This window comes from Trichechus manatus, unplaced genomic scaffold (assembly GCF_000243295.1).
Source record: "Trichechus manatus latirostris isolate Lorelei unplaced genomic scaffold, TriManLat1.0 scaffold00039, whole genome shotgun sequence".
NCBI lineage: Eukaryota > Metazoa > Chordata > Mammalia > Sirenia > Trichechidae > Trichechus > Trichechus manatus.
Genome location: NW_004443975.1, coordinates 7,096,583 through 7,111,852, shown reverse-complemented (window position 1 = coordinate 7,111,852; position 15,270 = coordinate 7,096,583). Strand labels below are relative to the sequence as shown.

At 41.6% G+C, this 15,270-nt stretch overlaps 1 protein-coding gene across 1 annotated transcript in view; it reads right to left on the bottom strand.

The window, feature by feature from the left end:
• KIF26B (kinesin family member 26B) overlaps positions 1 to 15,270 on the bottom strand; it is a 572,671-nt gene that overhangs the window by 67,179 nt on the left and 490,222 nt on the right. Inside the window, exon 11 of the mRNA XM_004375868.3 lies at positions 6,310 to 6,469. Coding sequence (XP_004375925.1) covers positions 6,310 to 6,469 — 160 coding nt within the window. The remainder of the gene's footprint in view (positions 1 to 6,309; positions 6,470 to 15,270) is intronic.

Genomic DNA, 15,270 nt, shown 5'->3' with positions numbered 1-15,270 from the left:
AACTTCCCAGATAGGTTTCCCCCTTCTGAGAAAGCAGAAACTAACCCAATACCTGATGGTGTGAACTGGTAATATGCGTGGCTGCTAACAGAGGGGTTGGAGGTTCAAGGACACTTAGAGGCACCTCAGAAGAAAGGCCTGGTGATCTAATTCCAAAAAATTAGCCATTGACAACCCTATGGAGCACAGTTCTACTCTGACACACATGGGGTCACCATGAATCAGAATCGACTTGACAGCAACTGGTTTTTTACCCCAATACCTAAATGGATACCAAAATAAAACCTGTTGCCATTGAGTCGATTTCGACTCATAGAGACCCTGTATTCCAGAAGAAAACACTTCCCAAGGCAACGTAGATGAGTGTGTGCACTTCAGAGATGCAGGCACTGAACAGTCCTTAGGCATTGCAGGCCTGCTGCTGCAGGTGCTGCCTGCAGGTCCCTAGCCCCACACCCCCTCTTGGATGAAAAGAGGTGTTAACACTTTAAAAAAGCTGCCTCTATTTATAAAATGTCATTTCCTCACAAGTAACTGACTTGAGTTTGCGTTTCTGGTACTGCCTGCTGGTGTTAAAGATTGCTGTGCTCTGATGCTGCTAAGTTCTTAGCAATGACCTTCATTCCTCACCCCTCACTAGTGCTCCTGTGACAGACGCCGGGTGTGGGCGTCCTGATTACTTTTTTGGAACAGAAGAGTCTCTAAATGGGCCCTGCACGTGGTGTTTGCTTGCAGTCTGAAGCTCACTGGTGATAACAGACAGCCTTGGGGCCCCCCAGTTTTCTTACAGTTATTTTACCACGGGCGGTGGGGAGGGCACAATGAAGTCAGCACAGCTGCCTGAGCCCCAGAGCACATCAGTGACTGATTTAAACAAACTAGGATTAGGTCTTGGTCCGAACCACAGACCAAACCTGTAGAAGAGAGGCATAGGGCACCATTTACGTCATGGGATCATGATGAAGAGCCATTTTTCAAATTGACGGGGATGAGCTCAGACAGACACAGCATGAGAACATCACGGAATTGTAACGACCCCTTGTTACACGGCAGTCAAAGCTGCTTGCTGTCGAGTCCAACCCGACTCATGGCGACCGCATGTGTGTCAGAGTAGAACTGTGCTCCACTGAGTTTTCAATGGCTAATTTTTTTGAAGCAAATCACCAGGCCTTTCTTCTGAGTCACCTCTGGGTAGACTGGAACCTCTAACATTACAGTTATCAGCCAAGCATGTGAACTGTTTGCACCACCCAGGGACTCATGGTAGCCAGCGTGTAAGCATCCTGTTGGCAAACAAGCAAATAGATCACATGATCAAATGGAATAGCAATTACAAAGGAAAGTGAAGGCCTCAGGGCTTGGAGTACGACTGCATGAAGAGTGTGCCTCCAGAGGGTTTGAACTCCTGAGAATGTGATATCTAAAAGGGACCAAACATCCTGTTTTTAGAGAATTGGGTTGTGATTACAATTTCTGAGTTTCTAGAAGGACTATAGTCCTTTTGTCCAGCTGGGACCTAACAGCACTTTAGCCAAAGCTAAGTTCACACTGACAGCTCTTGTGGTGGCTCCTTTGGGGGCCAATCCCAGTACTGTCTGTCTGGAACACTGGTTTCGGGCATAAGAATTCATTTCAATGCCCCTGTCTATTCTTCCTTATCTATCAAATGGGAAGATTCCCATCACCCTGCCACTCAAGAAGTGGTGAGGGTTAGCAAACGACTGTAATGAGCAATGGAAGATTTGCAAACGCACTGTCAAAATGCTCAGGACTCTGACAGCTTTCTGCAGACAAGAGTTCCCCAAAGTTAGAGAGTAATCTGTGCATCCTGTCAGTGCAACACTGACAAGGGGGTTGAAGCCCTTGATGGTCTCCGACATCCCTGCATGCTCTTCCGAATGGCGTCACCTTAGGACTGATTTATGGCACTTGGGTTGGCCAGCAAGGCTGTGTCATGTAATGGCTGAGGTTGGGAACCCGTTCCGTGGCTGCACATGTCATCTACGAAGGCAATATCATCTGCAAAGCCAGAACCATGCAGGGCACATTCAGGGTGCCCGTGGGAGCGCCTGGGATGGGTAATGAATCCAAACTCACTTCTGGCTTGCTCACATGACAAATTGCCTGGTACAATGATGAAGAGAAATGAGTATCAGCTACATCCCCTCTGTGCACATTCCAGTTAATTTCCCAGAAGCAAGCACAAGTAATGCAGGTTTCAAGCACGGAGGTGTCTGAGGTGACAGATGAAGAGGCAGTAGTTTTTGTGTGTTTTGGAGGGGTGAGGAAGAGTAGAGAATGTGGAGTTTGATTTTCTGCTGTTTTTGTTTTGTTTTTTTCCTGTAAGTGAGCAGGAAGAAGAGCAAGCTGCAAGGGCAGAAGACTCCCCTCTCTGAGGCATGCATTGCAAAGACGAGGTCGGACACTGTGAAAGGTGTTTAGTATGCGAACAAAATGATGCATAATGTGGCTTTAGAGGGAGGACTGAATTGATAAAGAAATCTGGGCCATCCTGCTGTGCAGAACACCCCTGCTGTGCAGAGCACAGGCAGCTAATACTTTACAGAGTTTGATGAGGATGGGGGAGTGGATTGGCATCAGAACAATCAAGGTCTCCGAAGCTGTGAAAAGTGATGCAGTTCTGCTTCTTCCACCAACTGGCTGGACAATTTGAGTTAATTTTTGCCTTCTCTTCCTGCTAGTTCGTAATTGATTCATCACTTTGCAGATGTTAAACTCCAGATACCAAATACTGAATGCATGCGGAAGTTGAGAATCTGAGAAGATATTACAGCAAGGATCTTAGAAAGCTTACACACAATGATGGGCACTAAGGACTGAGGGATGACGCAATTGGGTTGTACAAATGCAGTGGCAAATAAATATTTTGGGGAGGACCGAGAGGGCTGGACTGTCAGGCCACCATGTTTCCTGGCACCAAGCAATGGGCAACCCAGCAGGATCTCGATGAGAAATTCAGGCAGGGACAGGGTAGCTGATGGAACGCTGTTCCCCAAGGGTCCAATGGCTCAACAAGATAGAGATCAGGATGGTAGAGAACGACTTCCTGAGGGTATGTTGTGCTGACACAGCATTTATGTTAAGTCTGTGTGCCTACCTCCAAAACCAAACCAAACCCATTGCCATCTGGGTCGATTCCAACTCATAGAGACCGTATAGCGCAGCACAGAACTGCCCCACAGGGTTTCCAAGGCTATAAATCTTTATGGAAGCAGACTGCCACATCTGTCTCCCGTAGAACGCCTGGGGGATTCGAACCATCGACCTTTCAGTTAGCAGTCAAGCACTTAACCACTGTACCACCGGGGCTCCTTGTGCCTACCTAAGACCTAGAAAAACTTCAGTCATCACTCCATTGGTGCCAGAATGGAAGGAAGACGACTCCCAAACTGAAGCAGACGGATGTTTGCAGAGAAAAGTGAGTGGATGTTTAATTTTATGTGTCCAAATGGTTAGGCTACGGTGCCCAGTAAGGTGGTCAAACACTAGATGTTGCCATGAAGTATTTACATGGGATTACCACTTAAATCAGTTGGCCTTAATAAAACAGATTATCCTCCATAATGTGGGTAGACCTCATCCAATTAGTTGAAGGCCTTAAGAGCAAAACTGGAGTTCTCCCCCAGGAGGATTCTGCCTCTAGACTCTAAATAGACATTATGCCACAATTCCTCTCTCTCTCCCACTGCCGGACCTACTGATTTTGGACACAAGACTGTTGAAATCTCCAGGCTGTTTCCTGCCCTAAGAATTTGCACCTGTCAGCCCCCACAATCATGTGAGCCAATTCCTCAAAATCTCTCTTCTCTGCACAGTCACCACCCATCTGTCAGTGGAGGCTTGCATGTTGCTATGATGCCAAATAGGTTTCAGCTGAGCTTCCAGATGAAGATGAAAAGCATGGTGGTCCACTTCTGAAAATCAGCTGATGAAAACCCTAAGGATCACAATGGTCTGTTCCACAGCCCATCTTGGGGATGGCGCAAGATGACCTGGCACTGTACTGTTCCCGTGTGCATGGGCTTGCCATGTGTCAGGGGCCAACTGCACGGCAGCTAACAACAACACACACATATCTCTTACTGGTTTTGCGTCTCTAGAGAACCCTAAGATAGGAGGTTTCACACCCTATCAGCCCTCCCAAGGGGCAGATGCTGGTCGTTAAAGCTCACTGGTGCTGGTACTTATGCTTAATTTAACAAGAGACCCTGAACTATTAATCAAGGCAATTCTTAATGTTTTCATTACTGTTTCTCTATTTGTTTATAATTAAACCCAACTGTAATCACTCATTTAAAGTAAAAATAATTTGATATGTTTACACTCATCAATCCTTCCCATCATCAATTCAACAAATATTTATTGAAATTATAAAAGCATGTCTCAGTACAGAAACAATGTAAGAGATATGTAAGTGAAATAATTAATGACCTCATAATAAGGTGTTATTTTGAATTGTATCTACATATCATCTAATAAGTTATCACATTAATAGATAAAATTCTCTTTTTATGGACAGGAAATCCAACCACGGCCAATAACTCTTTCTTTCTAAGGTCTCCAACCCTCACAGTGGCACTGCAGACCTTTTTTTCTTTGTAATCACAAGATGACTATATTCAACTGCAGAAATGACACCGAATAAAATTATAAACATTCAACTTGAAATTTTTTTTTTTTTATAGAAAAGGGGCCCCAAAAGGGCTGGAAAAGCCATTTCTGGGTTTATCCAACTTGGATTCCTAATTTCAGGAATTGAAACAGGATAATAACCACCGTTTAAGTTCTTGAAGTCAGTCTAGCAATGGTCCACCTGGTGGAGAGTAAAATTATAGCGTCCTCTGGGAGCGTGGCATCAACTTAGGGCAGAGGGGAAGGAGAACTCAAGGAGTTATCCTGAATTTAGTTATTACAGAACCAACTGCCTGACTTACCTTTTTCCTCCTACATAATAGTAACTTACATTTTATAGGACTTTACAGATTAAGAAATGATGCCATGTATATTTGCTTAATGTTTATAGCAACTCTGTAAGGTAGGTATTATTTCCATTTAAATCAATGAGGGAATAGGCTCAACTAGATTATCATTATTGATTACCAGCCATAGCGTTCTACATACTACAAAAAAACCCAGTTTGAACCCGTGCTGAGAATTTGCATTTCTAACAAGCTCCCAGGAAGTTATACATAAGAATCACCTGGGGAGCTTGTTAAACTGTAGACTGAGATTCAGTATATCTGAGGTGGAAATGTAAATTCTCAGCAGGGAACTTGTTAGAAATGCAAATTCTCAGCAGGGGTTCAAACAGGAATGAACCAGTTCCAAGCCCTGAAGAAAACTCTTACACACATTACATCATTCTGAGTCTTATAATAGCTCTATGATGTAGATAAATATATAGCTATAATCCCCATTCTATGAGTGGTGGTTCATAAAGCTAGTAAGTGGCACAGCTGGGCCTTGGCAGGGGCCTGGACAGCCAGTGGAATACTTCCTCCCCTGCTGCCACACTGTCCAATGGCAAAGCTGAGTTGGGGTCATGGTGGCAAGAGGTAGCTCCAGGGCTGGGTCATTCATGGGCACAGATGATATGTCATGTCTGTGGCTATACCACATAGGAGCAGCTGTAATTTCATCATTTTGGAGCAGTAATGGAAAGAGGGGAAGGACCCTGGAAGTGGAATAAACATTTACATAGGATGGTGGGTGGTAATTCCCCAAGCTTCAAAACTCCCTAAGTAGGGTTGCCAGATAAAATACAGGATGCCCATATGTCCCATGTAGTATTGAGGACATACTTATACTAAAAAATTATTTGTTGATTATCTGAAATTCAGATTTCACTGGATGTCCTGTGTTTTTATTGGCTAAATCTGGCAAACCTACTCTTAAGAGCAGGGGTAAGCCAATTTTCTGCCCATTGCTTTCATTATTATGAAACACATACATTCATATAATGGTGACAATAACACAGCAATGGCCATTTTGACTGGAGACTAACCTCAACAGAAATAATTTCCTATTTCATCCTAAAGTCTCTTCTCTGATCTGAGCAGCCTAAAGTTAGGACTAGGGTAGATTTAAGTATTTCCCCATCTTTTGCATTTGGAAGATCATGCATTACACAATTGTTAGATAAGGCTAGTTGCTGGCACAGCACGGACAATGGGGTCCAGACCGTCCCTCTGTAGACACACCTCTCCACAGATGTCACTTGGCCAAGAGTCCCATACCCAGCCATGGCATCATGCTTACCCCAACCTATTTTCATGTAGAGCCACTTACTTGTATGGGATGTGTTTGCTGCCGTTGACGAGCGCCAGGATGACGTTGCCCAGAGCAGACAGTGAGAGGCACAGCCCTGAGCCCCCTTCCCGATTCTTGCTAAGAGCTTTCACACAGCTGCCAAGATCAATGAGGTGCAGACGGCTGCGGCCTCCAGACACTACCATGGGGAGAGAAGACAAGAGAAGAGAGAAGTGGTTAAGTTCTGGCAAGTACTCGTCTGTTCTCTGTGTAGCTCCTTGGGAAATCTGAGGGAAAAAGAAAAGGGGTAGTAAAAGGATAAAGTTCATGACCTAGTAGGAAACCCCAAAATTATGTTGGGGTTTCAAACAGCATTGGTCCTCTTAAGTCCTATCTACCATCTGCTAAAAAACTAGTGACAATCATACTATAAATAAACGAATAATTCCTGTAGTTTGAATTGGGTGAGATTCCAAGGAAGGTAAATGTCTAATTCAAGGAGGATAAGGTTTGTTCCCTAAATGTCCTTGGGATAACAGCATCCTGAAATTGCTCAGGTTAAAACCTCAATGGCTCATGAGTGATTATCTGCTTTGATTGATCATTCTTAGAGAGCCTGACCTATAGCTCAGCCAGGAATTAAGCTGATAACTCAGGGTAAATTCAGGAGGAAGTAGCAACCTAGTGCAGTGAAAGGGAAAGACCCAAACATTTGCTGATTACCTGCCAAGTGCCAGGTGCCACTCAAACATTAGTCTCATTCAATTCCCCTGGAGAAATCATGAGCTAAATATTGTGTCTTCGTTTTATAGATGAGGAAATAGAAGTTAAGAAACTTGCCCATGAGTGTGTCTGCTTCTGGCCTAGATGGAATAACAGGGACCAGACTGACCCTATTACCTGAAACAATCAAAAAAGGAATGAAATGTATGAAACAATAGCTTGCAAGACACTAAATATCAGGCAACAATGGAGAGCGATCCCTGAGAGTTGGGCAACAATTCAGGCGAGCACTTTAATTGTCCCAGCTTACAGCCTTGAGAGAGTTTCCAGCCTGTGGCTCAGAAAGAGGGAGCCCACAGGTGGAACTCGCTGAATTGTGGAGTTAGAGCTGTAAGTCCAGGGAGACCAAGGCAGCAACAGTTCACAGGACAGAGTACTGGAGAGGAGAGAAACCTGCAAATCTGCAGCAGGTTGTCCTCAAGTGTTGAGCTGAGTACTGATAAGCACATGTATGTGGGGAAACAACTTGAGGCTGGAGAAGTAATCACCTGAAAAATTTAGTGGTAATAATACACAGCACTCAAACAAGATCAGGAATAGTGCTTGTTCCCACTAGCCAGACTAGAAAACCTCAAGATTCACGGGGCACTGGGTAGAGTACAGTGAAGGGTCTTGCTTCAGTATTGGGGAAAAATAAGTCTTAGACTGAGCACTGGCCTCGTCTCACCTAACAAATCTTAAAACTAAGACCAGAAAGATTCAAACTGTTTTCAAGTAACTTAACTGCATCTCAAAATGAAGTTTAAGAATATTTATAGGAATACAAAAATATTCAGCACCAACAAGGTAAATTCCAATGTCTGGTATCTCATCAAAATAACCAGACATGCATTCAAAACTATAAAGTTCCTGGGAGAAAACTATGGGACCTATTTTAAAAACAGTTCAATAAACACAACGACACATGCATGACTAGCAGAAGACAAATTAGATAATCGGGACCTCAAAAAAATTAAACACATGTGCTCATCAAAACACTTTATCAAAACAGTAAAAGACAACCTACAGACTGGGGAAAAAAATCTTTGGAAATGACATATCTGATAAGAGTCTAATCTCTAAAATATATAGAAAACTTCGACAACTCAACAACAAAAAGACAAACAACCCAATTTAAAAATGGGCAAAGGACATGAACAGACACTTCACCAAAGAGGACATTCAAGTGGCCAACATACATGATGCTCATGATCATTAGCCATTAGAGAGATGTAAATCAAAACTATGATGAGATACCATCACACCCCAGCTAAAATGGCACTGATTAAAAAAAACAAAACAGATAACAAATGTTGGTGAAGATGTAGGGAGATTGGAACACTTATCCATTGCCAGTGGGACTGTAAAATGGTGCAACCACTATGGAAAATGGTATAGTGCTTCCTCAAAAAACTAGAAATGGAAACACCTTATGATCCAGCACTCCCACTCCTAGGTATATACACTAGAGAGCTACTAAAAGAGACATGGACAGGCATATGCACACCTATGTTCATTGCTGCATTATTCACAGTAGTAAAAAAGTGGAAGCAGCCTAAGTGCCTTTAATAGATGAATGGATAAGAAAAATGTGGTACATACATACAATGGAACACTATGCAACCATAAAGAACACTGACAAGCCCACAGCACATATTATAACATGGATGGATCTGGAGGACATAATGCTAAGTGAAAACAGTCAATCACATAAGGGCAAATATTGTATGATCCCACTTTTATAAAAAGATAAGAATAAATATATATACAGAGACCAATGTTCATTGGTGGCTACCAGAAACGGGTGAGAGGGGAAGGGGAATCACTCTCCAGAGATCACAGATACTTGTTTTTTTTGGTGATGGAAAAAGTAGCATCAAATATGGGTGTCATGAGCACAGCTTGACAAAAGTAAATGATACCACTAAGAAGCACACAAGAAAAAAGGATGTTTGTGCTAAAGAACATGACATTTGGCAACAACACCAACAATAACCAAAAAATGAGTGCCCAGGCACCTATGTAGGTATACAGGCATATATGTGTATGGGTAGGTACAGATGGAAATACATATGTGTGCGTAGATAGAAGTATTTATATGTACATGTATGTACAGATATGTGTGTGTGCATACATATTCATAGAGGACACAGTTACTTCTCAGACATAACCAAACAACTTGTGAGATTGGTTTTCTGAGTTTGAAGGCTTAGGACCTTAGTCTCATGGGACAACTCAGTCAATTGGCACAGTATAGTTCACAAGTTCATGTTCTGCAACCTAGTGAGGTGAGTAGCGCCTGGCGTCTTAAATGCTTTCAAGCAACCATGTTTACTCATTAGGAGCAAAAGAGAAAGAAGGAAACCAAAGTTTCAGAGAAGAAACTGGTCTATAGGGCTAACAGCCTACACAAGCCACAGCCTCATCTACCCTGAGACCAAAAGAACTACTTTGATGAGTAGCATCAGGTCTTAAAAACTTGTAAATGGCCATCTAAGCTATATCTATTTGGTCCCATCCCATCTGGAGCAAAGGAGAATGAAGAAAACCAAAGACACAAGGAATTAGTCCAAAGGACTAATGAACCACCTGAACCACAGCCTCCACCAGCCTGAGCCCAGAAAACTAGATGGTGCCCAGCTACCACCACCAACCACTCTGACACGGATCACAATAGAGGACAGAGGATCCCGGACAGAGCAGGAGAAAAATGTAGAACAAAATTCAAATTCACACACACACACACATACACACCCCAGACTTAGTGGTTAATAAAAAAAGTATAAAAAGGAAGCAGAAAGTAAATTAATACAGAAGTAGTATAAAAACAAAATCATATTTATTCAAAACAGTTAAGTATGGCAAAATGACAATGTATGTTAAAACTCTATAATCAATTATGTTATTATAATAGTCATGAAAGTTAAAGATTGAAACAAAACTGTGTCAAAATATATTTTAAAAGTCATATACTGAAATATTTGGCTGATGGAATTGTGACTTAGTTTTAATTCTCCTTTACATTTTCCGTATGTTCACAGTTTTCTGCTATATAAAGATTAAAAAAGAAAAAAAAAAAAACCCTAAACTTATAAAACTTCTAGAAGAAAACATAGGATAAAAGCTTTCTGACCTTGGGTTAGTCAAAGATTTCTGAGATATGACACCAAAATATCATCCATAAAAAATACATAGATAAATTGGATTTCATCAAAATTGAATTTTTCGAAAGAAACTGTGAAGAGAATGAAAAGATAAGTCACAGACCGGGAGATAATATTTGCAAATCTTGTATCCAGAATATATAAAGAACTCTCATAACTTATAGTCATGTAACTAAATGAGTTACATGATTCTTAATTACAAGAAAAAGAAAACAGTTAAAAATGGGCAAGAGGTTTGAATGGACACTTCACCAAAGAAGGAGCACAGATGGCAAATGAGCACATGAAAAGATATACAACATCACTGATCATCTGTGAAATGCAAATTAAAACTACAATGAGATGCTACTACACACCGATTAGAACGTCTAAAATTAAAAAGACTGACCAAATCAAGTGTTGGTAAGGATATGGAGAAACTGGAATTCTTGTGCACTGCTGGTGGGAATTTAAGATGGTACAGCCACTTTGGGAAAACAGTTTGGAAGTTCCTTAAAAAGTCATACATACATCTACCACGTGGTCCAGCCATCCCAGTTCTAGGTATTTACCCAAGAGGAAAGGAAATGTATGTCCATATAAAGACTTGGACACAAATGTTCACAGTATTTTTATTTACAACAGTCAAAAACTAGAAACAACACACATGTCCATCAACAGATGAATGGATAGACAAACTGTGATATATCCAGACAACGGACTACTACTCGGAAATATAAATAAGTGAACTACTGACACACAACAAAATGAATCTCAAAATAATTATATTAAGTGAAAGAGGTCACACAAAAAAGTATACAGACTGTGATTCCATTTACAGTAAAACCTGGGAAAGGCACAACCTATATAAGGCGGAAACCTGTCAGAGAAGGAAAATTAAAGTATTTTCCACCAATAGGGAGTGATAGAAAAGTGGTGACTGTACCCTGTCAAAGGCAGAAAACTTGCAAGAGCTGGAAAAACAAGGCAGTAGTTCGGTCAAGTTCTGGGTCTCACAGGCTTCACTGTATATAAAGTTCTAGGAAATGCAAACTAAGGTAGGGAGACGGAAAGCAGAAGAGTGTTTTCCTGGCTGGCCTCCCATTGCTTCTAGGACAGCAGCTATTCTCTTTGCCTTTCCCTACTCTTTGTGGAAGGAAAACAGCAAATGCAGAAAGAGAATTTTCCCAAAGCTGTTTTGGGGGCCAGGTAATTTGAGGCAAGTAGAAAGGTGATGGTTGAAAAAGCTAATGGAGCAGTTGATGTGGGTGTGCCCGGGTAGAGGTACGGGTAAGGAGGATGTGGGCAGTGGGTAGCAGTGTGTGTGCAGTATCTGCAGGAAGAGCCTAAACAACAGAGCTGATGCAGGAGCGCCAGGTGCTGCTCAGGCTGTAGGATGAAAACATTTGGGAACCACTGTCTTCACTCTGGAGCCCTGGTGGCTCAGTGGTTAAGAGCTTGGCTACTAACCATAAGATTGGCAGTTCAAATCCACCAGCCGCTCCTTGGAAACCCTATGGGGCAGTTCTACTCTGTCCTATAGGGTCAGTATGAGTTGGAATCGACTCAATGGCAACACTTTGGTTCACTTTGAGTTCTGGTGGCACAGTGGTTAAAGTACTTGGCTGCTAACCAAAAGGTTGGTGGTTTGAACCCACCAGCTGCTCCACGAGAGAAAGATGTGGCAGTGGGCTTCTTTAGATTTACAGCCTTGGAAACCCTATGGGGCAGTTCTACTCTGTCCTATGAGTCCAAATTGACTTGACAGCAACGGGTTTGGTTGGTTTGGGTCCTCACTCTAAGGTGAGGCAGAAATGGTTCTTCCTTGACTACTAACCTAAAGGTTGGCAGTTCGAGCTTACCCAGCCATGCCATGGAAGAAAGATCTGCTGATTTGCTTCTTTAAAGATTACAGCCAAGAAAACCCTATAGAGCAGTTCTACTCTGTAACACATGGGGTTGCCATGAATCAGAATCAACTCGATGGCAACTGGTTTGGCTTTTTGTTTTGATTTTTTTCAGTCTTCACTCTGATTTCCTCTATCCCATCCTACCCTCAATTCCCAGTTCCAGTACTGAGAATAAAGATGGTGAACATTTATGGAAAGCACAGCACTTCAGTCAGGCTCTGCCATTACTCTGGTACTTCTGCGACAAAGAACTTCTCACACTGAAGTCTTTGTATTTTGTTTATACTTAACCATCCCCAATAAAACTCCTTAAAAGGGAGGATATAAAACTTTACTCCTCTTTTATCCCATTTTGTATCATGCAAGATCGGGTCATGGTAGCATGCTAGGGAAACAGTTGTTTTTAAAGCAAAATATCATCTGTTTTTCAACCTAATTATATAGACAGGAGAAGCCCAGATATCCACGTGCACTACAGATTAAAGGGCAAAGACAGGGACCAGTTTGGCCCTTCAGACTGTAACAGTCCATTTGATGTAATGGAATAAAATGCATAATGTGCAAGTAGTAAAAAGGAACACAGAGAACAAAAGGCACAGTTTATACTGTGCTGAAGAATAATATTATAAAATACCTATAATTATACCTGCATGACTCAAAATGAGAGTCACATTTAGACAATGGAAAATCTACTCTCTGCTCTATACCCACTGGAATTTCAGCAGTCACAGAATTCTGAATTTCACACATGGTACTTAATCTAGATTTGTACAAGGTGAATGTGCACAGGTCATGTGCTATTATCAAGAATTTACATTACTACAGGCAGCTGGAGAGAAAGCAATTCTATAACAAATGAACAAAACAGGTGATAATTAATAGCAGGTAAAAAGCTGGTTCCTCATCAACTATTTTCAGCTTTCTGAGGTCAAGGCCGCAGGGTTAAAGAAACATAACCCAATTTGCCTTGCATAATCTTTTATTTACATTCTAATTGGTATATTTTAAGTCTAGACTTTGACCAAACCAAATTACTCATGTGCTTCATTCCCCCACAAGAAGCAATAGACTAATTTTACCCTACTCCTGAGTCACTCTGCCAGCTAATATTTATTGAGTCGGGTAGATGTCAGGAAATGCTAAATTCTCCTGTTGATATTGTTGTTACTGACTCATGGCGATCCCATGCATGCAGAGTAAAACTGCACCACAGATTTCCAAAGCTGTGACCTTTCAGAAGCAGTTCACCAGGCCTTACTTCCAAGGCGCCTCTGGGTGGGTTTGAACCACTAGCCTTTTGTTTAGTAACCATTTGTGCCATCCAGGGACTCCCTAAATTCTCCTAATCTCATTTCATTCCTACAACAATCCTGTAATATAGGAATTGGCCCCATTTTATACCTGAGGAAACTGAGGTTCACAGATATTAAATAAACTGTCCACGATCTCATAGAAAATTAACACTGATCTAAGATGAAAATCTGATGCTAGCAATAAAGCACATAGAAGCTCTTCACTCACCTTTCCTTAACTCACCACTTAAACTGTTATGTCAGCTCTGACTTATGGCAACCCCATGTGCGTCAGAGTAGAACTGTGCTCCATAGGGTTTTCAATGGCTGAGTTTTCTGAAGTAGATCTCCAGGTCTTTCTTCTGAGATGACTCTAGGTGGACTGGAACCTCCAATCTTTCAGTTAGCTGCTAAGCGTGTTAACCATTTGCATCACCCAGGGATTCTTCCCTTAACTTAGTGGTTCCCAAACTTTGATGCACTTTGGAATTTACCTTGGAATCTTAAAAAACAAAAAACAAAAAAAACTGACACTTCGCTGTCACTCCTAGGGTTTCTAATTTAACTGGTCTGTGGTGCGACATGGGAGTTGGGATTATTTTCAAGGCTCCCCAGGAGATTCAAATGTGCAGCAAAGTTGGGAAGCACTGCCTTACCAGCTGGCCAGATCCATGCTCTCTACCACCTGCATAAGACTCACTGACTAATGCCCACAACAGGCATAATACTCTTACTGGTGGTGGCTGCACTCTGGTTAATTTATACACTTTTGCTCCCCAAAACTGCGCTGGATATTTGTCAATAGGCAACTGTGTTTTTCCCAAACCTGTTTATGCTACTTGCACTTGTTATTATAAGTAAAAATATAATCAAATACTACATAAACCAATAACATACGATTGTGTAAAGTGAGTTATGCTTCTATAAAAAAAACCTAGACTCAGCACCTTGGAAAGATATGATAAAAATGAGTTATTTAAAAAAAAAAAAAAGCTGTTGAATTAGATGTTAATGAGAAATTACAGAATGGATGAAATTCTAAGAATCTAGAAAATGTCTACATCCAGATGGCTGCGCAAGTGGGGAAGACAAGTTTTTTTATTGTTGTTATTGTCTCTTTCCTTTCCTTTTCCCTCACTCCCTTCCTCCCTTCTCTTTTAAGATGAGGCAGCCCTGACTTTGGTGGTAGGAAACCTTGAAAACATAAGCAAGAGAAGACAGTTGATGGGGTGAGGTCCCAGAGGAGGCAGAAGGGGATAGGATAAAGAAGGAAAGGAGGAAGCCAGCCTACGATAAAGGAGTGGGGGAGGAACAGAGCTAGAGGAACAAGGAGATATTAAAGCTAAAAGGAGAGAAGCTAAGCAAATACACTAGATTACCTCTATCATCTCACTAAGTAGGAGGCTGGTTATCTGCCAAGAGTGGTGGAGCAGTGGTATGAGGATTGAGAAGGTTTGGGATAGCTGCTGTGATGGAAAGGACACAAGAGATTACTATGGGAATAACAGACTACACTGTTGGACTATTCTCTCCCAAAGATTTAAAAATGAAGAGTTCATTAAAAAATCAGTCAATGTAATCAACCATATAAATAAAACAAAGGACAAGAATCACAGAAAAGTCATTTGATAAAGTCCAACACCCATTCTTGATAAAAAACTCAGCAAAATAGGTATAGAAGGGAATTAAGGACATTTACACCAAACCAATAGCCAACATTATTCTCAGTAGAAAGAGACTGAAAGCATTCTCTTTGAGAATGAGAACCAGACAAGGATGCCCTATATCCCCACTCTTATTCAATATTGTACTGGAAATTCTAGCTAGAGCAATAAGGCAAGAAAGAGAAATAAAGGGCATACAAACAGGTAAGGAAGAAGTAAAACTATCCCT